The following is a 26,708-nucleotide window of genomic DNA, read 5'->3' on the forward strand; positions in this document are numbered from 1 at the left end:
CCTGCCTGCAGAAGCGGTGAATGCTCCAACGCTTGATGTTTTAAAGAAGAGTCTGGCCAGCCATTTGTCTGAAATGGTATAGGGTTTCCTGCCTGAGCAGGGGGTTGGACTAGATGACCTCCAAGGTCCCTTCCAACTTTATCATTATTACCATATAAGGCTGCCCAGCTCCTCCTACCCACAGAAAGTAGAGTGAAGATTGCATCCAAAACTGCCTGGTGGTTGCAACCTGAAACTGGCTGCCCCAAATATCCATCAGACATGGACACTTGCAAGAATCTAATCAATCCTCTCATAAAGAGCCAATCAAAGTTTGATCATTATGTTCTAAAATCTGGAAAATCTCAGAGTAACATCAATAGTAATTTGAAACATGAAAGATGTGTTGTAAAAGATAAAGAGCAAGAGATGTCATCTCCCACTATACACAACCCAGTCTCATCCTGTATCCATTTATCTTTATGCCTGTTGACTTGATCTATATAATGTATTAAACTCCAACATCATTTCTTGTAATACACCATGACATAAATATGTAACTTGGTCAAGACTCAAAGAGGTGGAAGCCACTCTGGTCAAGCCTTCCAAAATGCACATTCATGTAAAATCTCAGGATTTATGGTCCTCCCCAAAGCCTGCCCCTATCTCCTGCTGCCACCCACCTTCCATGGTGGAGATGGTTCCTTCTGCACAAGGATGACAATTGAAGCAGCAGATGGGCTTCTCTTCCTGAGCCACCTTCATGAACCCAGCAGGGCAGCTTTCCACACACCTGGAAAGGGACAGGGGCTGGGCAGAGAGAGGGAAAGAAATCACATCCAAAACATGCTAAAGGAAGTAAAAAGAAAAGTTTAGGCATCTCTAGTTCAAGGCTTACATTTTTTCAATTTGAAGCCTCTCCTCTAATCTTTTCACAGAACAATTTTCAAATTCTCAATATACCTACTCAAGAGAAAATTGAATGGATTTCTTCTTTGCCAAATTGAGTTATTTTATACCTTGATTAAAATCTAGCTCCCTTGCAGAAGATTAATAAATGTTAACCAGAATAGTTAATATTTTTCTGATAGAAACCTAAACAATCACTAAAAGTAAAAATATTTCCATTCTGGGAGAACCAAGGTGACATCCCAGGTTTGTCCCTGCCCCAACTCTTCAAATAAATAAAGAAAGAAAAAATAAAGTGTTTTTCACACCTTCAGCATTTCCACCATTGCAATAGCATTTTCGTTCATCATCAGCTTGAAATCCAAGGATCCCACTCTTAATAGCCTTCCAACTGTCACTTGGCTAACAGATATATTGGAAAAAACCACCGTATTTGCAATGTCCAGGTCTGCTAGCAGCTCCCCATTCTCATCCAAATATACCCCATTGATGGAATTATTATAAAACTGAGATGTTCGAAGGAAGGAATGAAGCTGGAATGGAGGAGAAAATGGGCAAAATTACTTAGATACATTAAGCTCTCTGGCAAGACTCCTCCATCTTAGCTGTCATGGAGGATCTGCAGTGAGGAATATAGAATAAATATCTTCTTAGAAGGACCAAGAATTGCCTGGAAAAAAAGATGGTCAAGGATATCCTTTATCTCTTTCATTCATAATCGTCACTGCAGAGTTTGGAAAACCAAAGGGAAGTATAGCAAAGGATACATCTAGCATGAATTAATGTGGTCCAAACTTAAACTATAAAGGAAATGGACGTTGTCCGCACAACAATACTGAAGAAATTTTGCCAGTAATGTAAAATTGAAATCAGTTGTACAGACAGAAACAAAATTGTAAAAAACTGGTGTATATGTCAATGGGAAGATAGGAAGAGTGTAATATACACAACACATTTTTGTGGACTGTATGGTAATGGTTCTGCTTGTAAAGAAAGAAATCAAAGAAGAAAGTGGTGGTGGAAAAATATTTTTACCAAGAAGCTTTTAAGAAGAAATTGGAAAAGAAATGAACAGCGTGAATGCAGAAAGGAGAACAATGGATAATTTGAATTTAATTTAATATTTGTATTCAGAAAACAGTAAAACATTTGTCAGAATAGTTATGTACTCTGGTGCTCGCAATTGTAACACTGATTCCAAACTGTTATAGAGAGCTATGTAATGGAAGGTAAGTACCTGCCATGCCTTCAGCACTGCAGTTTTCAGGTTTTTACCACCTTTAAATCTCCCCCTGGGTCTGGATAAATAAGCTGCATTTAAGGCCCTTGCCACTGCCCAGATTGTGTTGTAAATGAAATAGTTATCTCCAGTCAGGATTGGATCCATCTCCTCTTCCTTGAGAACTTCCAGTTCTTCTCTTTGCCTGCTCCGTCTCCAGACTTTCACTGAAAAGACATCCTTGGTGTAGGAACACAGGAAGGAGATTTCTACAAAGTGCTCCATAAAAGTATAAAACTTCAAATGCCGACCATAGTTTCCAGATTGATTAGGAAAAGAAAATATACTATGGATGTATTGAAAAGGAAACTTTCCCTTTGTCAAATAAATATAGAAGTCCCACCGGATTGTAGTAATCAGGACTTTTTCTCTAGGAGGTTCAATAAGACTTTCAAATATCTGATGTAAAAGTGTAATACCTGGTTTGAAGGAAGCCATGTCTGCACCATAAATAAAGACCTTCACCTTTCTCCAGTTGTGGTATAAATGCCAGTCTACATTCACTTTCCAAGAACCTGGAGAAAAAGTTTGTGATAAAACTGGGCAAATGCCATTTTTGATCAGCATGGAAGTCAACGTCCCCATGAACCTTTGTCCATTCTCAGTGTCTGGAGCAAGGAGACCCACCAAGGTCCATCTGAAATGGAGGATCAGCTTCACCATCCCTGGGTACAGGGCTCCTTCTGCAGGGAGCATTGGGTAATAAAAAGGAGTTTCACCCTTCAGAACCTGGGAATCAAAACTGTGATTGATCTGAAAAGGAAAAAAAAATATTTTTTTTGAGACCACAAAAACAAAATCTAGCCCTAATGGAGGAATTGTTCTACTCCTTGCAATGAAGAATCTTTTATAGGGAATCTCTGGTCATTCTGCTCTTACATTTTTTATGTTCTCACTTCAGAGAAGCATTTGGCTGCTGCAAACAGCCAGCAGAGATGCACTGTCTGCATTGTGAGTCTGCCCGGGAGGGGATTGTCTGCTCAGATCCTTTTCTTCCATTTGATAGAACCTTCACCCTTTCTTCATGCAATTTCCATAATAGAGCTTTGCTTTTTATTTACAAAAGAGGATGTCTGGCTGTAAGCTGCATGGCTAAAAATGGTCTTCACAATAAAGACCCATTTGAGGAGGTTTTCTCCACAGTTGTTTTTGTTGGGTATTATTACAGATTTTACTGTTATAGATACTAAATTGATGTTGAATTTAATTACTGCAGCAAGAACTTTAGTAGCGCAATGTTGGAAGAAGGAGGAACTGCCTACTATAGAAGAGTGGACTTTGAAAATTTCTAACTTGGCGGAAATGGCAAAGATTTCAGCATATTTGAAAGAACAATCGCAACAGAGATATATTGTGGAATGGAGAAGGTGGATCGAATATATTCAGAATAAATATGGGACTAAAAAGTTTCATTTTAGCATTTGAATAAGTAGTCGTTTTATAAGATGTATTATTAGTTGTTATTTGTTAGTAATATAGTTATGTTTACGGAGAGTTAAAGTGCTATAGAATTTAATGTTTTATTTTTGTTGTTAGCATATTGTAGCTTAGGTTTGTAAGTTTATACCCTGTATTCAGCCCTGGGAAGTCGGGGAGGGGGGAGGGGAGGGGATGGTTGGGGGGAGGGGAGGGGGAGGGAGGGAGATTTTTTTCTATTTAAAAAATGTACTTTAAAACTATTCAATAAAAAATAAATAAATAAATAAATACCAACCTGTGGGATTTTGTCAGTTCCTAACATGGTTGAAATCTGGGTGGAGGTGTCAGTATCAGCCGCTTCGAGAACGGCCACTGTGTTTCTCTGCCTTCCACAGCTGTAGTTGGGAACATTGGCCTCCCCCTCCGAAAGCAGGTCCAGCAAAGCCTCGGAGGTCATTCGTGTGCTGAAATAATTGTCATAGATGTTGTATCCCAGGGTGACATTCAACAAAGTGTTGAGATTCTTGTTGATTGCTTGGATTGCAAAAAGGAAGGATAGCAATTTCCAGTACTCTGATGATGCTTTCCTGAAAGTATGAACGTATAAGGACATAATCAATGGAAGCGACATGATATTTAACTGTTCTTTCAACAATTGTTGTTGTGTGTTTTTAAAATCCACCTAAGCCTGAGAGGTTTGGAGGCATTTTCAAATGTCCCAAAAATCTCTCACCTATCTGAATGGAACTTTGAGATTCTTTCAATTTTTCTTTTATTTTTGGATACTGAATGAATATTAGGCATGAAGTAATCTAGTTATTATTAACTTTTTCTAATACTTTTTTTAAACTTATACTTATTAATTTTTTTACAGAAAATGAAATAATGCAAGGAAAAAAGGAAAGAGAAAAATAGACAAAGAAAGAAAATGTGCAAGAAAGTAAAAATAAAGAAAAATCTGACTTCCATCCTTCTTTTCAAGTGATAATTTTTCATTTCTGTAAATTCTACATTTTTACAATCTAGTCATCCATTGTGAGAATTCCATGCCTTTTCCCCCTTTATTGTGCATACAAAAAAATTATTGCCTTTATAATCAATGGTGGGAATCACCCAATTCTCACCAGTTCGGCAGAACCGGTAACTAATTTTTTGTTGCCCAGGCCCAGAATGGACTTCCGGAAGTGGCATCCACACAGAGATCTGGATGTTCACATATTTGAATCCCACCACTGATTACAATATATAAAATCTATGAGGGTTATCTAATTCATTTCTCAGATTTCCCAATAAAAAAGAATGTGAGTTTCTTCGCAATTTTTAGCCTTTCAAATTCTTTGCATTATCATGTCAATTTGTATCTAAAAAACCCTGAGTTTTCTCACAATTCCTGCATTGGTCTGAAATATGCTTACATATTTTTTTTATAATTTTTCTGATGTCCTATACCAAGAATACAATATTTTATTAAGAAAATCTCTTAACCTATCACAGAGTGTAAACCAAATATCAGTTACCCAAATTCTATCTATATTTAATATCCAAATTTAATAGTGCATTCAGTCATTGAAATTTCATCTGTTCATCTTATGTTTCAAATGCTTATATATGTTTATATGAACCACATGTGCACAATATTTATTTGAGAATTTCAGGTCAGGTTCATTAGCTGAAAAGGATGAATAAAGGATGAAATGAGACAGAAAGAGAAAAAAACGAACAGATCAAAGAGATCTCTCGTTGCAAGAGAGGCAGTTGAAATTTTAGAATTCAGGGTGGAATGGAGAGGCTCTAATTGCTAAGCTTGTAAGCCGCCCTGAGTCTTCGGAGAAGGGCGGGATATAAATGCAATAAAAATAAATAAATAAATAAATAAATAAATAAATAAATAAATAAATAAATAAATAAATAAATAAATAAATAAATATAATAATTGTGTGCAGAAACTTTGACATACTGAGAAAAATGAGTCAAAGGAGATTTGTTGAAGCTTATCTGCAGAAACCTCTTCTTTGTTGCAGAGACAATGCCACCAATGAGAAATTCTCCTGGCTTGTAATAGTTCTGTGGGTGCTGCTCGTCCCTCTTCAGAGTCAGGATGCATTTGGCTCTGAGACTTGCCAGAACTTCCTGGGGCAGCAGAAGCAGCAGAAGCAGCAACATGACTTTAGTTCCTGATGGAGTCTGCAGCCTTGCTTTGAAAACACAGTGACATGAAGAGGTGGAAGAAACCAAAGCCCTCTTCCAAGACATAAGATCTGAAGGTTTCCTAATCCAGACAGAGTCCAGCCAAGCCTTCACATTTGCAGCCCCTGCCTATCTTAAAAGCCTTCAAGGTTCTCTCTTTCTCCATGGCCACTTATGCACCCAAATTTTTCCAGTGCAAACAGATTAGCCAACAAAGTCTTTGATATGATATCAAAGTGGAAGTGTGTTTTGGCTGTTTTTGTGTGAGATCTGAAAGCAATCAAAAATGTCTTTTGAGGTTTAGCACCAAGAGAATAAATAAATCACTATGATTTGGATAATGGCCACAACGAGAGACATCATCTTTCTAAACTCTGAGTGAGTCAATAAGGAGGTGCCCAATTGGAGGAGTCACAAATGGGGTCAAATTCTGAAAATGCAATAAAGATGGAGATGGGAGAACTTTTTCTTCATGGGAGAAAAGCTATTATTTATTTGTAAAGTGCAACTAAATAATAGAAGAAACCAGAAGATGATTGTGGTCAGGGACCAGTGTTTAATAATGATAATGATAATGATAATGATAATGATAATAAGAATAATAATGATAATAATAATAATAATAATAATAATAATAATAATAATAATAATAATAATAATAATAATAAGAAGAAGAAGAAGAAGAAGAAGAAGAAGAAGAAGAAGAAGAAGAAGAAGAAGAAGAAGAAGAAGAAGAAGAAGAAGAAGTTATCCACTGATAAATTATCAGGAAATTTCTAGTTCTTGGTTGCTTCTCTCCTTGACTAGTTTCCATCCATTGCTTCTTGTCCTGCTTTCAGATGCTTTGGAGAATAGCTTGACTCCCTCTTCTTTGTGGCAGCCCCTGAGATATTGGAAGACTGCTATCATGTCAGCCCTCACCCTTCTTTTCATTAAACTACACATACCCAATTCCAATCCCCCAATCATCTTTGTTGCTCTTCTCTGTACTCTTTCTAGAGTCTCAACATCTTTTTTACATCGTGGTGACCAAAACTGGATGCAGTATTCCAGGTGTGGCCTTACCAAGGTATTGTAAAGTGGTATTAGTACTTCATGTGATCTTGATTCTATCCCTCTGTTAATGTAGCCTAGCATTGTGTTGGCTTTTTTGGCAGCTGCAGCACACTGCTGGCTCATATTTAAGTGATTGTCCACTAGGACTCCGAGATCTCTCTCACAGTTTCTACTGTTGAGCAAGGTACCACCTATACTATACTTTCGTATTTGATTTTTCCTGCCTAAATGTAGAACCTTAATTTTTTCACCATTGAATTTCATTTTGTTAGATACTGCCCAGTGTTCGAGTCTGTCCAGATCCTCCTGTATCTTAAGCCTATTTTTTGGAGTATTGGCTATTCCTGCCAGCTTGGTGTTGTCTGCAAATTTGATGAGTTCTCCATCTATCCCCTCCTCCAAATAGATGATGAAGATGTTGAAGAGCACTGGGCCCAGAACAGAGCCCTGGGGCACCCCACTACACACTTCCTTCCATGTAGATGCAATTCCATTGAGGACCACACGCTGAGTACGGCCTGTCAGCCAGCTACGAATCCATTTGGTGGTGATGCTATCTAAGCCACATTTTTCTATCTTATCAAGTAGTAGGTTGTGATCTACTTTATCAAATGGCTTACTGAGGTCCAAATAAATTATATCTACAGCATTCCTCTGGTCCACTAGTTTTGTCACTTGGTCAAAGAATACAATAAGATTTGTCTGGCATGATCTGTTTTTGACAAACCCATGTTGGCTTTTAGTGATAACTTTGTTCGCATCAAGGTGTTCACTGATTTGCTGTTTGATTATCTTTTCCAGAATCTTCCCAGGTATTGAGGTAATAATAATAATAATAATAATAATAATAATAATAATAATAATAATAATAATAATAATAATAATAATAAGTTGGAAGGGACCTTGGAGGTCATCTAGTCCAACCCCCTGCACTTCTCTGTACTGTTTCTAGAGTCCCAGGTTAATTCTTGCCTTTGTGTTATCTGCAAAGAAAACTGCTCTTAGATATAAATCGTAATTACATCTTCAGATTCAGAAGTTGCTATGTGGATCTTATGATGAAGCTTCCCATATGTCACTGTGATCTGCAAGGCCATATTCCTTATGTCTCCATTTGCCTACCAAACAGTCCCATTCATCTGGAAACTGATTTTATCCACAGTATTGCGACTAAAAATGAGACTTGCTATATTGCTATTGATTTCTTTAGGAATACAGAGGAAAATAAATACAGGTAGCTTTAGAAATAAGAGGAATATTTCCTCCCTATGAGCATCTTGCTCCTTTCTTTTCCATATTGGTCAATTTTAAACCAATGATAATGCTACTATTTATTATTTTAATCTTTTGTTTTCTTTTGTCAGTTGCCAAGAGTCATCTCTAGCCATGGACAGCATTTAGATTTAAGAAAGAAACAAACATTAAATGACCAAAATCTGTTAATCAGACCTACTAAATGACATATTTGAAAAATAATAGATTTGCAAAAGTCATTTATTTCTATTTTATTTTGACATCAAATGTTCTCTGGTATTCAGATCTGGTCTAAAAATAATAATATAGCACTTGGGGATGAAAATACAGCCCAGCAATCCAACACTGGAGGCCAAGATGGAGAAGACCTGAACAGCCACCATGTACTTCCCCTTGGTGCTCAGGTAGGCTGGAACAAAGGACACCCAGACACTGCAGAAGACCAGCATGCTGAAAGAGATCAGCTTGGCTTCATTGAAGGCCCCAGGGAGATTCCTGGCCAGGAAAGCCACCATGAAGCAGATAGCAGACAGGAAGCCCATGTACCCGAGGGCAACGTAAAACATGGCAACGGAGCCTTCATTGCATTGTAGGATGATCTCTCTAGGTTGGGAATGCATGTCAGAGTCAGGGAATGGAGGGAACGTACCCAACCAGATGGTGCAAATGACAAATTGGAGACCAGAACAAAAAAAGACAATGGAGTTGGCCAAGCTCTTCCCCAGCCATCTCTGCACTTTATTTCCTGGTTTGGTGGCCAAGAAGGCTAACACCACCGTGATCGTTTTGGCCAAGATTGAAGAAATGGCAACTGAGAAGACAATGCTGAAAGCTGTTTGTCGGAGGAGGCAGGTCACCCTCCTTGGCCGGCCAATGAACAGGAAGGAGGTCAAGATGGAAAGCAGGAGGGAGACCAGGAGGATGTAGGAAAGGTCCCGGTTGTTGGCTTTGACAATTGGTGTTTCCATGAATTTAATGAAGATCCCCAAGCCAAAGCCTGTGGTTAAAGAGAGAAATGAGGCAATGGAAGTCAGGATGATCCCCAGATTTTCCTTATAAGAAAGGTAGCTTTGAATCTTGGGAATACAGTGAACTCGATTGGTGTTTGGATGTTGATCTTCAGGACATTTGGTACATTTGTCTGCATCTGAAAAAGAGCAAGAATGCAGTCTCCCTTTAACATGCCATTTACTGTAATAAAATGTATTGTTTAAGTAAAATAGGTTTTGGTTTGACTACATATAAAGATTTGTAAAGATGAAGTCAAAGTGTTTCTTCATTTCCCTACATCTAGAAAGTCTTAATATTACTTTTCTTTTTTGATGTCACCATTTTCTCATGGAACTTGTGAAGAGAGTAGAAAGGAAGAAGAAAGGATTCATGAAAGGAAGGCAGTTCCATCATTTTATCTTTTCACAACTGAAAATTGGAGCCTTTTGTCAGTGCGTTAAGGCCCCAGTGAGATCCAGCCTACAATGGAATGAAGTACGCGTGAAGGATCATCTGATTTGGATAAATACTAATTTTGCCACAAAGAAAGAAATGTTAGGTGAAGTTCCCCTTGAAGATGAGTTACAGTAAATATGGAGTGAGGACATCAAAATGCATTCCTTTGTTTTGTATAAGCATAAAGAGGAACATCTTCCCTATGGTCAAGGAGGAAGTTTGGCTAAGTCCCAACTCATGATTCCTCTCCTCTTCCCTCTCCTCCCTCACCACAACTCCTCCCCTCCCCTCCCCTCCTCTCCTTTCATCTCCCCTTTCCTTGTGGGCCAGGACTCAGACTTTAACCAAGAGCCTGCAGCAGAACTTGTGGAATGTCAGCCTCAAGAATTATAAAGAGGAGTCACCTAAGGCTGAGCCCAAAGAGGGACTGTCTATACAGATAGACTAGGCAAAGGATTACTAGTAGTTCTCATCTTCAAAAAAGGGGTGGAAAGGGGACCCAAGGAAATTACAGTAGTATTAGCCTGACCTCAATACCTTGGAGGATTCTGGAAAAGATTATCAAACAACGAATCAGCGAACAGCTAGAGGCGAACAAATTCATTAATAAAAACCCACATGGGTTTGTTAAAAACAGATCATGCCATACAAATCTTATTACATTCTTTGACCAAGTGACAAAACTAGTGGACCAGAGGAATGCTGTAGATATAATTTACTTGGACTCCAGTAAGGCATTTGATAAAGTAGATCACAACCTACTACTTGATAAGATAGAAAAATGTGGGTTAGTTAGCATTACCACCAGATGGATTCGTGGCTGGCTGTCAGGCCGTACTCAGCGTGTGGTCCTCAATGGAACTGCAAGGACGCCCAATGCAGGAGGCAGTCAAGCAGGAGTAAACAGAGGAAGGCAATGGGGCACCTCGGAAGGAGGCAGAGAGAAGCCAAGCCCTGAACTCTTTAAAAGGGGAATGCGTGGGAGGGCTGGTTTGCTGAAGGCAACCGTTTGAATAGCTCCTGTTTCATGGTTCGTGTCTTGTTTTTGCTCTGTTTGCTTTTGTGTCCATCAATTAGTTCCAGCCTCTTGCCTTCTTATAAAATGGGTTTTCCCTGCCTTATCTGCAGGGCCGGTAGTAGGCTGGTACAGAACAGATACAGGAGGATCTTAATAGACTTGAACATTGCGGGCTATCTAACAAAGTGAAAGTCAATGGTGAAAAAAGTAAGGTGCTACATTTAGGCAAGAAAAACTAAATGTATAGTTATAGCATAGGTGGTACCTTGCTCAATAGTAGTAACTGTGAGAGAGATCTCGGAGTCCTAGTGGACAATCACTTAAATATGAGCCAGCAGTGTGCTGCAGCTGCCAAAAAAGCCAACACAGTGCTAGGCTGCATTAACAGAGGGATAGAATCAAGATCACTTGAAGTATTAATACCACTTTACAATGCCTTGGTAAGGCCACACTTGGAATACTGCATCCAGTTTTCATCACCACAATGTAAAAAAGATGTTGAGACTCTAGATGTCAAGGCTCTAGAAAGAGTACAGAGAAGAGCAACAAAGATGATTGGGGGACTGAAGGCTAAAATATATAGGGAACGGTTGCTAGAATTGGGTATGTGCAGTTTAATGAAGAGAAGGACTAGAGATGACATGATAGCAGTGTTCCAATATCTCAGGGGCTGCCACAAAGAAGTGGGAGCCAAGCTATTCTCCACAGCACCTGAAAGCAGGACAAGAAGCAACAGATGGAAACTAATTATGGAGAGAAGCAATCTAAAAACTAAGGAGAAACCTCCTGACTGTTAGAAAAATAAACCAGTGGAACAGCCTGCTCCAGAAGCAGTGAATACTCCAACACTGAAAGTTTTTAAGAAGAGAATGGACAGCCATTTGTCTGAAATGGTATAGGGTTTCCTGCCTTAGCAGGGGGTTGGAATAAATGACCTCCAAGCTCCCTTCCAACCTTATTATTATTATTATTATTATTATTATTATTATTATTATTATTATTATTATTATTATTATTATCATCATCATCATCATCATCATCATCATCATCATCATCATCATCATCATCACACTATAAGGCTGCCCAGATCTTCCTGCCCACAGAAAGTAGAGTAAAGATTGCAGCCAAGGCAACCTGGTGGTTGCAACCTGAAACTGGTTGCCCAAAATATCCAGCAGACATGGACACTTGCAAGGATCTAATCAATTCTCTTATAAAGTTCCAATCAAAGTTTGATCATTATATTCTGATATCTGTGTTAGATGATTAGTGCCAGCCATTGGCAGTTCCCCAAAAGGGTCATCAGATGGAGGCAAAGAGGCTTCTTTGCTTCCACTGATGAGCCAAGGGTCTCAGACCCCGACAGCCCCATTGGTGAGAGTGTTTTATGGTCAGGGAGGGACCAAGACCCCCCATAAATACCTCTGCACGAGGGGCTGCTCTTTGTTCTAGTCTCCATTTCTCCTTCTAGTTCCAGTTCTCCTCTCCTAGCTCTTAGTCCTTCTTTTAGTCATGTTATGCTAGCTTGTTTTATTTTATTTCTCTCTCACATGCAGGCATGAATGCTTTCATGCCAAGTATTTCTTTCTCTTTGATCTATCATGAATAAAGCTAATATGATTGCATCTCTGCGTGATGCCTTTGCTTGGAAGCACCTTTAACGATTCATTGTGAGAACACCTCACAATCTGCAAACTCTCACAATGACATAAATTGTAATTTGAAACATGGAAGATGTGTTGTAAAAGAGCAAGAGATGTCATCTCCCACAATTACTTAACTCAGTCTCATCCATTTATTTTAATTTGTTATTAACTTTTGTATTGTTATATTGTTTTAATCGCCTTGTGAACCGCCCTGGGTCCTACGGGAGAAGGGCAGTATATAAGTTTAAATAATAATAATAATAATAACAAATCCTGTATCCATTATCTTTATCCCTGTTTACCTGATGTATATAATCATCATTTCCTGTAATTCACCATGACATAAATGTCTAACTTGAACAAGAGGTGGGAGCCACTCTGGTCAAGCCTTCCAAAATGCACATTCATGTAAAATCTCAGGATTTATGGTCCTCCCCAAAGTCTGCTCCTTTCTCCTGCTGCCACCCACCTTCCATGGTGGAGACGGTTCCTTCTGCACAAGGATGACAATTGTAGCAGCAGATGGGCTTCTCTTTCTGTGCCACCTTCATGAACCCAGCAGGGCAGCTTTCCACACACCTGGAAAGGGACAGGGGCTGGGTAGAGAGAGGGAAAGAAACAACATCTATAACCTAGCTCCCTTGCAGAAGATTAATAAAAGTTAACCAGAATAGTTAAGGATTTTTTTTCTCATAGAAACCTAAACATCTAACCAAAATAAAAGTAAAAATATTTCTATTCTGAGAGAACCAAGGTGACATCCCAAGTTTGTCCCTGCCCCAACTCTGCAAATATATAACTAAAGAAAAAAAAATAAAGTGTTTTTCCCACCTTCAGCATTTCCACTTTTGCAATAGCATTCTGATTCATCATCAGCTTGAAATCCAAGGATCCCACTCTTAGTAGCCTCCCAACTGTCACTTGTCTAACAGACATATTGGAGAAAACCACCGTATTCGCAACGTCCAGGTCTGATACCAGCTCCCCATTCTCATCCAAATATACTCCATTGATGGAATTATTATAAAACTGAGATGTTCGAAGGAAGGAATGAAGCTGGAATGGAAGAGAAAATGGGCAATATTACTTAGATACAGGAAGCTCTCTGGCAAGACTCCTCCATTTGAGCTGTCATGGAGGATCTGCAGTGAGGAATATAGAATAAATATCTTCTTATAAGGACCACGAATGGCCTGGAAAAAAGGATGGTCAAGGATATCCTTTATCTTTTTCATTCATAATTGTCACTGCAGAGTCTGGAAAACCAAAGGGAAGTATAGCAAAGGATACATCCAGCTTGAATTAATGTGGTCCAAAGTTAAACCATAAAGGAAATTGATGTTGTCCGTACAACAATACTGAAGAAATTTTGCCAGCAATGTAAAATTGAAATCAGTTGTACACACAGAAACAAAAATGTAAAAAAACTGGTGTATAGGTCAATGGGAAGATAGGAAGAGTGTAATATACACAACACATTTTTGTGGACTGTATGGTAATGGTTCTGCTTGTAAAAAAAGAAATCAAAGAAGAAAGTGGTGGTGGAAAAATATTTTTACCAAGAAGCTTTTAAGAAGAAATTGGAAAAGAAATGAACAGCGTGAATGCAGAAAGGAGAACAATGGATAATTGGAATTTAATTTAATATTTATATTCAGAAAACAGTAAAACATTTGTCAGAATAGTTACGTACTCTGGTGCTCACAATTGTAACACTGATTCCAAACTGTTATAGAGAGCTATGTAATGGAAGATAAGTACCTGCCATGCCTTCAGCACTGCAGTTTTCAGGTTTTTACCACCTTTAAATCTCCCCCTGGGTCTGGATAAATAAGCTGCATTTAAGGCCCTTGCCACTGCCCAGATTGTATTGTAAATGAAATAGTTGTCCCAACTCAGGATTGGATCCATCTCCTCTTTCTTGAGAGCTTCCAGTTCTTCTCTTTGCCTGCACCGTCTCCAGACTTTCACTGAAAAGGCATCCTTGGAGTCGGAACACAGGAAGGAGATCTCTACAAAGTGCTTCATAAAAGAATAAAACTTCAAATGCCGACCATAGTTCCCAATTTGATTAGGAAAAGAAAATACACTATGGATGTTTTGAACAGAAAAGTTTCCCTTTGTCAAATAAATATAGAAGTCCCACCGGACTGTCGTGATCAGGACTTTTTCTCTAGGAGGTTCAATAAGCCTTTCAAATATCTGATTCAAAAGTCTAATGCCTAGAACAAATGAAGTCGTCTCTGCACCATAAATAAAGACTTTCACCTTTCTCCAACTGCGGTATAAGTGCCAGTCTACATTCGCTTTCCAAGAACCTGGAGAAAAGGTTTGTGATAAAACTGGGCAAATGCCATTGCTGATCAGCATGGAAGTCAACGTTCTCATGAATCTTTCTCCATTCTCACTGTCTGTAGCAAAGAGACCCACCAAGGTCCACCTGAAATGGAGGACCAGCTTCACCATCCCTGGGTACAGGGCTCCTTCAGCAGGGAGCATTGGGTAGAAGAAAGGAGTTTCACCCCTCAGAACGTGGGACTCAAAACTGTGGTTGATCTGGAAAGGGGAAAAAAACCTTTTATTTTTTTGGAGACCACAAAAACAAAATCTAGCCCAAATGGAGGAATTGTTCCACTCCTTGCAATGAAGAACCTTTTATAGGGAATCTCTGGTCATTTTGCTCTTACATTGTTTATGTTCTCACTTCAGAGAAGAATTTGGCTGCTGCAAACAGCCAGCAGAGATGCACTGTCTGCATTGTGAGTCTGCCCGGGAGGGGATTGTCTGCTCAGATCCTTTTCTTCCATTTGATAGAACCTTCACCCTTACTTCATGCAATTTCCATAACAGAGCTTTGCTTTTTATTTACAAAAGAGGATGTCTGGCTGTAAGTTGCAACTCTAGAAATGGTCTTCACAATAAAGACCCACCTGTGGGATTTTGTCAGTTCCTAACATGGTTGAAATCAGGGTAGAGGTGTCAGTATCAGCCCCTTCGAGAACAGCCACTGTGTTTCTCTGCCTTCCACAGCTGTAGTTGGGAACATTGGCCTCCCCCTCCGAAAGCAGGTCCACCAAAGCCTCTGAAGTCATCCGTGTGCTGAAATAATTCTCATAGATGTTGTATCCCAGGGTGACATTGAACAAAGTGCTGAGATTTTTGTTGATTGCTTGGATTGCAAAAAGGAAGGACAGCATTTTCCAGTACTCCGATGGATTTGTCCTGAAAGTATGAACGTATCAGGACTTAATCAATTTAGCTGTTCTTGCAACAATTGTTGTTTTTTAATCCACCTAAGACTGAGGTGTTTGGAGACATTTTCAAATTTCTCAAATATATCTCACCTATCTGAATGGAACTTTGGGATTCTTTCAGTTTTTATTTTATTCTCTTAACCTATCACAGAGTGTAAACCAAATAGCAATTACCCAAATGCTCCCTATCTATATTTGATACCCAAATTTAATAGTGCATTTAGTCATTCAAATTTAACCGGTTCATCTTATGTTTCAAATGCTTAAAACTTTATACATTTATGTTATTACATGTTCATCATTTCTACATAATTCGTATGTTTATATGAACCACATGTCCACAATAGAGACTTAGCTGACATTTAACTCATTGTATGATTAGGATATTGGCATTCACTCAAAAGAGATTCAGACATTTAAGAAAAGTCAATTCTGAATTGACGTCCATTCATTTAGTTGGTGGTACAGAATAAAATTATCACGTTTATTTTTACTTCAGAGAAAAAGGCAATATTTCTGCATTTTTCTACCGATACTGATGACCTCATAGAAGAGAAGAACCATCCTCTCATCCAGGGCTTTTTTTCTCATTGAACGCTCATAACGGAGTTCCAGCAACTTTTTTGGATGGAACCTTGTAGGGTAGGCAAGGCGGGTTGTATAACATGTGTGAGTTCCGGCACCTTTTTCTTTTACAAAAAAAGCACTGCTCTCATCCATCCACAGTCCACCTCTGCTATGAGGATATCAAGAAAAGCAGATGTTACTTCAAAGTCAATAAAAACAGAAGATCTCTACTGACTATTTATTTGAGAATTTCAGATCAGATTCATTAGCTGAAAAGGATGAATAAAGGATGAAATAAGACAGAAAGAGAAAAAAAACAAGCAGATCAAAGAGATCTCTCATTGCAAGAGAGGCAGTTGAAATTTTAGAATTCAGGGTGGAATGGAGAGGCTCTAATTGTGTGCAGAAACTTTGACATACTGAAAAAAAATGAGTCAAAGGAGATTTGTTGAAGCTTATCAGCAGAAACCTCTTCCTTGTTGCAGAGAGAATGCCACCAATGAGAAACTCTCCTGGCTTGTAATAGTTCTGTGGGTGCTGCTCGTCCCTCTTCAGAGTCAGGATGCATTTGGCTCTGAGACTTGCCAGAACTTCCTGGGGCAGCAGAAGCAGCAGAAGCAGCAACATGACTTTAGTTCCTGATGGAGTCTCCAGCCTTGCTTTGAAAACACAGTGACATGAAGAGGTGGAAGATTCCAAAGCCCTCTTCCAAGACAGAAGCTCAGAAGGTTTCCTAATTCAGACAGAGTCCAGCCAAGCCTTCACATTTGCAGCCCCTAACTATTTTAAAAGCCTTCAAGGTTCTCTCTTTCTCCAGGGCCACTTATGCACCCAAGATTTTCCAGTGCAAACAGATTAGCCAGATTAGTCTTTGATATGATATCAAAGTGGAAGCGTGTTACGGCTGTGTTTGTGTGATATCTGAAAGCAGTCAAAAATGTCTTTTCAGATTTAGCACCAAGAGAATAAATAAATCACTATGATTTGGATAATGGCCACAAGGAAGAGACATCATCTCTCTAAACTCTGAGTGAGTTAACAAGGAGGTGCCCAATGGGAGGAGTCACAAATGGGGTCAAACTCTGAAAATGCAACGAACAGTGAGATTGGAGAACTTTTTCCCAAACATCCCTTAAAAAAAATCTCTTGATATATTCCATTCTCAAGAGAGAATTTTAGCATGAGTCTGAAATGTCAATCCTCAGTGTGGATAAAATTGATTCTGGTTTTCCTTTGTTAACAGATGGATGGCTGTTTTTGTTCATATGACATTCTTCTCTCTTACAATGCTCCAAAACAGAACAAAGTACCTGAAAATCATTTTTATTCATAACAATCATCAAAAATTGTCCTAACTACTACCAGGACATTTTAATTTTTGGAAAAAAAGTAGTTTTTTTTTCCTCATGGGAGAAATCCCATTATTTATTTGTAAAGATGCAACTAAATAATAGAAGAAACCAAAAGATGATTGTGGTCAGGGAACAGTCTATGAGAGGGAAAATGATGAGATTACATATAAAGAAATTTTAAAGATAGAAAGGAATGTATGGCAATTAAAGCCATATAATATTTTAAAAGAAGAAAAGATTGTGCAAACTTGGTTTCAGTATGGGCAGTTACAAGCAATATGAAAAGAAGATCAGAAAATTGGTATTTCGATAATTGATGGAAATTTGGTAAAACAAATTAGAGATCAAGGTCAAGCACATATAAGAAGGATATATAATGCATTGATAGAAATTGACTCAGAAATGGAACTTGTCAAAGATTGTATGATAAAATGGGCCCAGAACTTTAAGGAGGTTATAACAATGGATACTTGGGAAAAGATTTGGGTTAGAAACGTAAAATTTACACAGGCCAAAAATTTAAGAGATAATTTTTATAAAATGTTTTATAGGTGGCACTTAGACCCTAAAAAACTAGCAAGTATGTATCTGAACTGCCAGCCCAAATGTTGGAGGTGTGGTTGTGAGGATGCAACGTATTTTCACATATGGTGGACTTGTAAAAAAGTCAAAGCTTTTTGGATTAAAATTTGTTGGAACATGCAAAAGATATTTAAGAAAAAGATAAGGTTTTCTCTGCAGTTGTTTTTGTTGGGTATTATTACAGATTTTACTGTTATAGATACTAAATTGATGTTGAATTTAATTATGGCAGCAAGACTTTTAGTAGCGCAATATTGGAAGAAGAAGGAACTGCCTACTATAGAAGAGTGGATTTTGAAAGTTTCTAACTTGGCGGAAATGTCAAAGATTTCAGCATATTTGAAAGAACAATCTCAACAGAGATATATTGCGGAATGGAGAAGATGGATTGAATATATGCAGAATAAATATGGGACTAAAAAGTTTCATTTAGCATTTGAATAAGTAGTGGTATAGGTTGTATTATTAGTTATTTGTTATTTGTTAGTAATATAGTTATGTTTACGGAGAGTTAAAGTGCGATAGAACTTAATGTTTTATTTTTGTTGTTAGCATATTTTAGCTTAGGTTTTTAAGTTTATACCCTGTATTCAGCTCTGGGAAGTCGGGGAGTGGGGAGGGGAGGGGAGGGGAGGGTTGGGGGAGGGGAGGAGGAAGGAGGGAGTTCTTTTTTATTTAAAAATGTACTGTAAAACTTTTCAATAAAAAAGCGAGGGAAAATGCAGCAAAATATGAATAGGCAAAATTAGGATAGCATCACATTTTTAGATATAAAACCTATAAAACCTGTTGAACAGATCTAGGCAAGTAAACCTATCTATAATCTATGTATAAAACTTGTCTAATTTGTTTGATACTCTACAGTCCTTGCTTCAATGCGTGTGAATAATCAGTCAGGAAATGGAGTGAGATAAGTCATTAATTTTTGGCATCCAATATGCCCCAGAGCCAGGCTAGCACAAAGAGATTCTTTGCACTCGCTCTATGAAACTGTAGTTGGACCCAGGAACCAGCCCTTCTCTCTGCCATCGCCTGCCTTATGGGAGAGCCTCCCTGCAGATCCTGATGGACCCAAATACCTCAAGATTAGGCAAGGTCTATTGCTCTTGTTGATGTCAGTAAAGGAAATATTTGTAGCTTAGGGTTGAAATGAAGGCTCTTTGATACTCTCTGAGGTTGTTCATTTTCTTGCAGATGTTTCAGCACCTGAAAAGGTAACATCATCAGTGCTAGTAACATCACTTAGCACTGATGATCTTATCTAGTTTGGGTAATCAAATGTCTTCAGTAAAACAACCAAGCTCAGAGAGCAGCAAAGTCGCTTGTTGTTGATATGTCCTTAGTGATTGATTAATCAAATTTATATAGCCAGACATGTCACAAAAAGTGATTCTGAGTAGTGTACAACAATCCAATTTAAAAAAAAAAACATCTGAAGGGAGCTCAGGCTGAGCTTGACCTATATGCTGTCAAAATGGTTCTGATCAATGGAGGGTGTGAAAGGACAACAATGAGAGGATCATAAAGACAATTCCATCAGCAGTTTTCTGCCATTTTTGGGTCAGTTTCCTCGGCCTGGAATTTCCCACTCAGCAATGGAAGACTCAGAAGCTTATTTTACCATGTTCAAAAGAGTTGCTACCTCTTGTAAATGGCCTGAGAGTGAATGGGTTGCCCCATATATAATAGGAAAGGCCTTGGGAGCTTATAGTAGTTCTTCCAGCAAAAGAAGTAGTAGGTTACTCTTATTTGAAAGAGATTAATCCTATGTAAATATGATGTCTCTCCCTATAGGCAGAGGTTTAGAAGCCACACTTATGACAAACACAAAGGGATTTGTGAATGTTGGCAAGGTTGGAAAATCTAGGCAGGAAATGGTTGAGGCCAGAGGAAATAAGCAAAGAAAAAGTGGTAGAGGAGGTAATTTTCGAACAGTTTCTACAGATACTCTCTATTAAACTGAGGTTTTGGGTGCAAAAACACAACCCAAATTCAGGTCAGTTGAATTGGCTGAGAACTTCATGGCATTAAAAAAAGTCAGTGAATGTAGGAAGGGAAGATGCAGAAGGAAAGTGGAGAATAAGGAGAACTTATTCCCCTATGGCAACATCACTTTCTTTTCCTTTTATGTTGACCCATATACATTCTTTTATGTTGACCCATATACATTCTTTGATCATGTACATTTCTTTAGATATGCAATATTCTCTTACATATACTGCAACTCCCCCTCCTCTTTTTGTAGTTCTGTTTCTTTTGAAAAATTTGTATACATCCATCAGTCCATTGCAGTCATGGGTTTTGTCCCACCAGGTTTCTGTAATGCCAACTCGTGTTCACACCCTTGTGTACTATTACTTCTAGTTGACCCATTTTCTTCCCTAAGCTTTGACCATTAGTATATAAACATTTAAGATTTTTATGTCTCTCCATGGGTATGTTTTTGGGATCTCCTGATTGTTGTTTGATTATTTTTCCATCAATCCCTACCTGTTTGTTTGATTTGTATTCTTGGGACTTATGATTGGTTTTGTGTTCTAGAGATTCTGATGATTGGTCACCCTCCTCTCTCAATTTTAGTTTAAAGCCCTTCTAATGAGTCTTCTTCTGAGTACATTTTCCCTTTTTTCATGAGGTGCAGCCCATCTATTGCCAAGAGTCCTTCACATAGGAAATGCAGTCCATCAGCCTCTATTTCATTTTTATCATCATACCAAAAATCTAACAGAGTAGTAGGGGAAAAGATGCAGGTTGAGTTTTTTAAATGCAAAATACAAAATAAAATTGTTTTGTCATGAAGAATCCTAAATTATCATCTTAAAATACAAAGAAATGGTATCTCCAAGATTCTTATTTTACTTTTAATATAAGCTGCTCCTTCTGTTGAAATTCTTTAGTCTCACATTTCTACATTTCTTCTAGTTGTAAGCTGCTCCTTTGTATTCAGGTCTGGCCTCAGGATAATAATATAACACTTGGGGATGAAGATGCAGCCCAACAGCCCTGCACTGGATGCCAAGATGGAGAAGACCTGCACAGCCACCATGTATTTCCCCTTGGTGCTCAAATAGGTAGGTACAAAAGAGACCCAGACACTGCAGAAAACCAGCATGCTGAAAGTGATCAGCTTGGCTTCGTTGAATGTCCCAGGGAGATTCCTGGCAAAGAAAGCCACAATGAAGCAGATGCCAGCCAGGAAACCCATGTAGCCCAAGGCTACATAAAACATGGTAACAGACCCTTCATTACATTGCAGGATGATTTCTCCAGGCAGGGAATGCATGTCAGAGTCAAGGAAGGGGGGAGAAATTCCTAACCAGATGGAGCAAATGAGAGTTTGAATCCCAGAACAAGAAAGAACAAGGGAGTTGGCCAGAGTCTTCCCCAGCCACCTCTTCATGGTGCTGCTGGGGTTTGTGGCCAGGAAGGCCAACACTACTGTGATTGTCTTGGCCAAGACTGAGGAGACAGCAGTTGAGAAAACAATGCTGAAAACGGTTTGACGAAGAAGACAAGTGGCTTTCGTTGGCTGGCCAATGAAGAGGAAGGAGGTCAGGAAGGAGAACAACAAGGAGATGAGAAGGATATATGAGAGGTTTTGGTTGTTGGCCTTGACTAGTGGAGTTTCTAAGTGTTTTATAAAGATTGTTAAGACAAGTACTGTGGCTAAAGACAAGAAGAAGGCAAAGGAAGTCAGGATAATCCCCAAAAGTCCTCTGTACAATAAACAGGTTATGATCTTGGGGATGCACTGATCTTGTTTCCCATTTGGATGCTGATCCTCTGGACATTTGATACACACTTTTGCATCTGCAAATAAGAGAGATGAGATAAATTTATCCACTTCCTGGAATGTTGACCTTTTCTTCTGTCTACCTCATCCACCATTATCATCTCTTCCCTAAATGTTTCATGTAAAGGTAAAGGTAAAGGTAAAGGTTCCCCCGCACATGCGTGCTAGTCGTTTCCGACTCTAGGGGGCGGTGCTCATCTCCGTTTCAAAGCCGAAGAGCCAGCGCTTGTCCGAGGACGTCTCCGTGGTCATGTGGCCAGCATGACTAGATGCCAAAGGCACATGGAACGCTGTTACCTGTTTCATGTAAAATTGGTTAATTCCATAGATTTTGTTTTTTATATTTTCTGAGCAATCAATTTGATTCAGAGCTACCTTTTCCTGAGAATCTTATCTACTTTAAAATATCCTTTTTCTTGAAATAGTATTAGCATCGAATGTGCAAAGTTATATCCTTTTTTCATATAAAAGTCCTCATTTTTCTTCAGCAATACTACAGAGGAAAAAGAGAGAATGACTGAAGAACTGTCTTTCTCCCAGATGATTTCTCACAATTCACTTTATGAAACTAGTTCTGGATTTTAAGGCAAAGAGGCCAAAAATAAAAGACACCCAATTGAGAAATCAAACTCTCCCACAGAACACTATGAGAGCCTACAGTGACCACTCCCACTGGGGAGACCTCTCCTTCAGAGCCACTTGCCTTCCTGAGTGGAGATGGTCCCTTCTGCACAAGGAACACAGTCATAGCAGCAAAGGAGTTCTCCTTCCCGAGGCACCTTGATGAATCCTGGATGGCAATTCTCCACACACTTGGATTCAGGGAGAGACTAAGGGAAAATAGAAGGAACATCAAGGAAAATGTGGAGGAAATGTGTTGGGTGTATCCTTGTTACTTCTGACGGCCACCTGGGGGCTCTGTTTAAGTTGACCCAGTTTTTGCTGGACAGAGAAAGGTTATAGTACCATCTGCAGGTCCCCTGGCAGGAATTATACAATGGAAATGTGGTTCTCAAATCAAAGGACTCTGAAACATTTGTAAATCAAGAGCAAGAACACTTGTAAATGGCTTGGGCCGACACCTCCCCAATTCACTGGAGGCAAAGAAGCAGAATCAGTCTTGAAATATAATATTATTAGAGTCATAATTCAGGAGACCAGTTTTGACCTTCCTGTGGAGTTTTAAAGAACTGGGGGGAAAAGACATGCTTCACCTGGTTGAGCCATTTGGGGGACACCATTGCATCCTGGTCAACAGAAAATATGACTTCCCCAGATCCTTGTCTTGCTAGGCTCCCAAATTTTGACCGAACAACTGATTTATTGGGAAACTGGACTGAATTCATGATATCAAGATCAGCAGCCAGCTCTCCACTCTGGTCCAGATATAGTGTATCCAATGAGTTATTGTAAATCTTGAAAAGGTTTTGTAGGAAATAATGAAGCTAAAATAACAAAGATGAGGGAAGAACAGAGAAAATAGGACATGAATTCTGATAGTAAAATTCTTAATAATTCCAAACTTCCAGATCAGCATGTTGAAAGAAAAATCATCAGACCAGTTTCAAGCCGGGAATAAATAAATGGAGAATAAGATGCTGGAAATAAAAATGGAGGCTGCTTAGAAGGAAGGTTCCAGTTTATTGATGAGCAGAACCTGCAACAGCATGCAGTTCTAGGATGGCTGATCAAATGGAGTTGAGAGTGGGTGGATCTTTATAGGGTTCTGTTTGAGATGCTCCAGGAAGTGGTTCACTTTAAGTGAGCATTATGTTTTTTGCTATTCTAATGATAGTAGGTTAATCCTATTATGTCCTAAAAATCATGTCTTGCCCTTGGAGCCTTTGTTTTTCTAATCCCCTCAGGTCCAGCCTTCCTGTCCCCAGTCTTCCTGAATGGATTACCAAATCTGCATTTCTAAAAGCTGGCCTCCTCAGTTTCTGCTTGTGGCAGGGAAACTGGGGCTTCTGCCTCTCCCATTACTCCTTCAGGGAAAATATTCTATCCTTCCTTTTTAATATTCCCCTAAATATTTTATTCTTTGGGAGGTGATACTGACTGACTGCAGGTACTTACAATAGTGTTTGTTATTAGCAGGGATTTCTGTATGGGTGCAATTAACCCAATCAATGCCTTTATTCAGGTTACTTAAAATTGTTATCTGAATTCCTAAATTGACTAGAACAGTCCTGAGAAGAGATGGAGGTCAGCACTTGTTGGACCATCAACCCTTCCAGGAAATGCCTCACTTGCTTCTTTAACACTTGGTTTCTCCTTCAGAAGGTGGAGGAAGGAACCAGTAAAGAGGTATAATGTTTAAACTGATTGTTTAAAAAATCCATGTCAAAGCTGCTAACATCAAATGTTCTTGCTTGACAAGAGATGAAGAAGCAGCTATTTCATATGTTAAACTTGTGTATTGCTTTAAGAGATAGGGTTAAGGCTGGGAGGAGGGAGGAGGAGTGACCTCAAGGCCATATGAAATTAAAGACTATAAGAACTTGGCAGGTTGTCTAATGGAAGGGAAACTGATTCTTTAAATTAATTGGAGAATATGATTAATGACAAAATTAGAAAGGTGGAAAATTGTGTTTAATATATTGTGCAAGGGGGGGGGGGGCGGAGATTTCAGATTCCAGCTTCCTTTGAGCAAGCATTTGCCGGTGTATTAGGCTAAATAAAGGACTTTTAAGGTAAACAATGCCTCAGAGTCACTTGAAAAGCCCATACGTCAGAAACTTGACAATCCATAGGAAAGTTGAAAAATTGGAGTCATGGGGGAAAATGACTTTGTACTTTGCAGTTCATTATTCTAGGCACTAACAGAGAACATAGTAAACACTTACCTTGGGAGCTCAAACAGCAAATACCAATAAACTCCATGGCATCTTCAAGAGATGCATATAAGGAAAAGAAACATTTTATACATAAAGGAGAAGTCTGCAGCAATAAAGTGAAAGACCTCAGAATCACTTCATTGAAATCATTCTAAACCTAAAAGATTTCAGGTTAATCAATCAAATTAAAAAGCAAAATTCAATAAAGCTAAATTAATGGGAAAAGGAGCTCAGATTGAATGGTGTGATGGTGTTAAAAAGTGTAACATTAAAAATAGTATATTACAAGAAAATCACAAAAGACCCCAATAATGCAAAAAAGAGAGGAGAACAGAAGAAGCTAACTCTCTATATTATTGTTTTTTAATGAAGAACTAAAAAATAAAAATAGAGGAAAATTAATAGTAGCCAGAGAGATAGCCAGAAAGGAGAAAATGCATTCAGTTAGTCCAGGAATAGAGTCAGAAAAGCTGAATCTCTGAATAAAATAATGAACTTCTACTTTTAAAAAAAGAGAAAAGAATGGAACCATAAAATTATGCAAAGGGAATACCTGCCACGGTTTCAACTCCCGAGTAGTCAACTGATCTTTATTATCCTTCACTTTCCTTTTGGATCTGGATGAATGCGCATCATTTAAGGCTCTGGCCACACTCCAGATGGAGCGATGAATGATGTAGCTGTCGAGAGACAGGATTTCTTCAATTTCCTCTTGGGGCATTTCTTCTACATCCTTATTTTCTTGGCATCTTGTCCAGCCTTTCACAGACAAGCCATGCTTGGAATACGAACAATGAAACACTTTGTTGACAAAGTCTACGGTAGAATAATAAATAGATCTAAAATCATTATGTTTGGCATTTTTGCCATTCTGTATCAAGAAGGAAATATACCCATAGATGAATGGAATAGTCTGTGAATTATACTGTAAATCAAAACTAATATCCCACATAGCTGAAGTGAGCCAGACCTTTCCAATTGTGGCTTTTGTACAGAATTCAAATATCTTCTGCATAATCATTATTCCCATTATGAAGGTATCGATCGCTGCAAAATAAACAAAGACATTGACTTGTGTCCATTTGCAGAACTGAAAAGGATCAATACGCACTTCATTGACAGCCACAGGAATGCTTTGGGATAAAACAACACAAATGCCATTCCTGATAAGCAGAGGAGTCAAACTTCTTATGAACCTTTCTCCACCATCAGAGTCTGGAGCAACTAGATTGACCATCGTCCACCTGAAATGCTGGAGAAGTTTGATAATTGTGGGGTACTGACCTCCTTCCTTGGGGACCACTCGGTAAAAAAAAGGAAAGAGAGATTTATCACTCTGAGCCTGTGAAAGAAAAGTATAACTGATCTGGAAAAAAAAGAAGTGTGGGTTATATGCTAAGACAAATCCAATTCAAAATAATAGCAGCTGAAATCTATGGTAAAAATGTGTTTCTGACATGGTTCCAATAGATGAAACAATTTAAAAGAACTTCAAGGCAAAGATTTCTTCCTTAAAGAACATTTTATCAGGAAACAATGTATCAGCACTTACATAGGTGAACCCAAGACTAAAATCCCCTCTCTCGGGCTAAAAAGTAACAAGTTGCAATTCCCACCCCAAATTGCTGTCATAAATCACATTCACCAATTATTTAAAAATGTGGGCTCTCCTCCCAGCTTTTCAGCCCGCCAAAACTCTTATCAGGACTGACCTTGATTCTCACACAGAAGTATTGCTATGACTAGCTGAGAAACTTAACATCCCTCCTCCCGCTCCTTCATCTAAAATCTCTAAACTAAAACTGTGGCAACGAAGACAAAATGAAAATGGCTTCAGTTCAATTTGTCACAATGTTGACAGTTTCTCATACAATAATGGAAGGCATCTCAATATTTTTTGGTAGATTATTTTCAGGAGGCAATTTGTGTAATTAGTCTGTTCAAAGGTTGAATGTTTTAGATCTGGCTGTTTTAATCCTTTGTTCTCTGTGTGAATCCAGAGCCAACCCATTTGCAATAAGCTTAATATTTCCATGAGCAAAAGCTGACTTTAAGTTTCATGGAGGATTCACCCACACACTTAGAGACACATACAAACCTGTGGAATTTTATAAATGCCCAGCATATTTG

At 38.6% G+C, this 26,708-nt stretch overlaps 2 protein-coding genes across 2 annotated transcripts; both read right to left on the reverse strand.

The window, feature by feature from the left end:
• Positions 1 to 8,334: 8,334 nt before the first annotated feature.
• Positions 8,335 to 13,198, reverse strand: LOC310633294 (vomeronasal type-2 receptor 26-like; the record flags this gene model as incomplete). Its single annotated transcript, XM_083350993.1, has 2 exons — positions 12,663 to 13,198; positions 8,335 to 9,230 (listed from the first exon to the last, which is right to left on the reverse strand). Exons 1-2 carry the CDS (start codon positions 12,742 to 12,744, stop codon positions 8,335 to 8,337), a joined length of 978 nt encoding a protein of 325 aa, XP_083207119.1. The 5' UTR covers positions 12,745 to 13,198.
• Positions 13,199 to 13,402: 204 nt separating this feature from the next.
• LOC310633295 (vomeronasal type-2 receptor 26-like) lies at positions 13,403 to 25,299 on the reverse strand (the record flags this gene model as incomplete). The annotated part of the gene is made up of 7 exons (XM_083350994.1): positions 13,403 to 13,449; positions 14,602 to 14,749; positions 15,124 to 15,415; positions 20,852 to 21,758; positions 22,445 to 22,571; positions 22,956 to 23,186; positions 25,132 to 25,299. 7 exons carry the CDS (start codon positions 25,297 to 25,299, stop codon positions 13,403 to 13,405), a joined length of 1,920 nt encoding a protein of 639 aa, XP_083207120.1.
• Positions 25,300 to 26,708: the final 1,409 nt, after the last annotated feature.

This window comes from Vipera ursinii (genome assembly GCF_947247035.1).
Source record: "Vipera ursinii genome assembly, chromosome: 2".
NCBI classification, from domain to species: Eukaryota; Metazoa; Chordata; class Lepidosauria; order Squamata; family Viperidae; genus Vipera; species Vipera ursinii.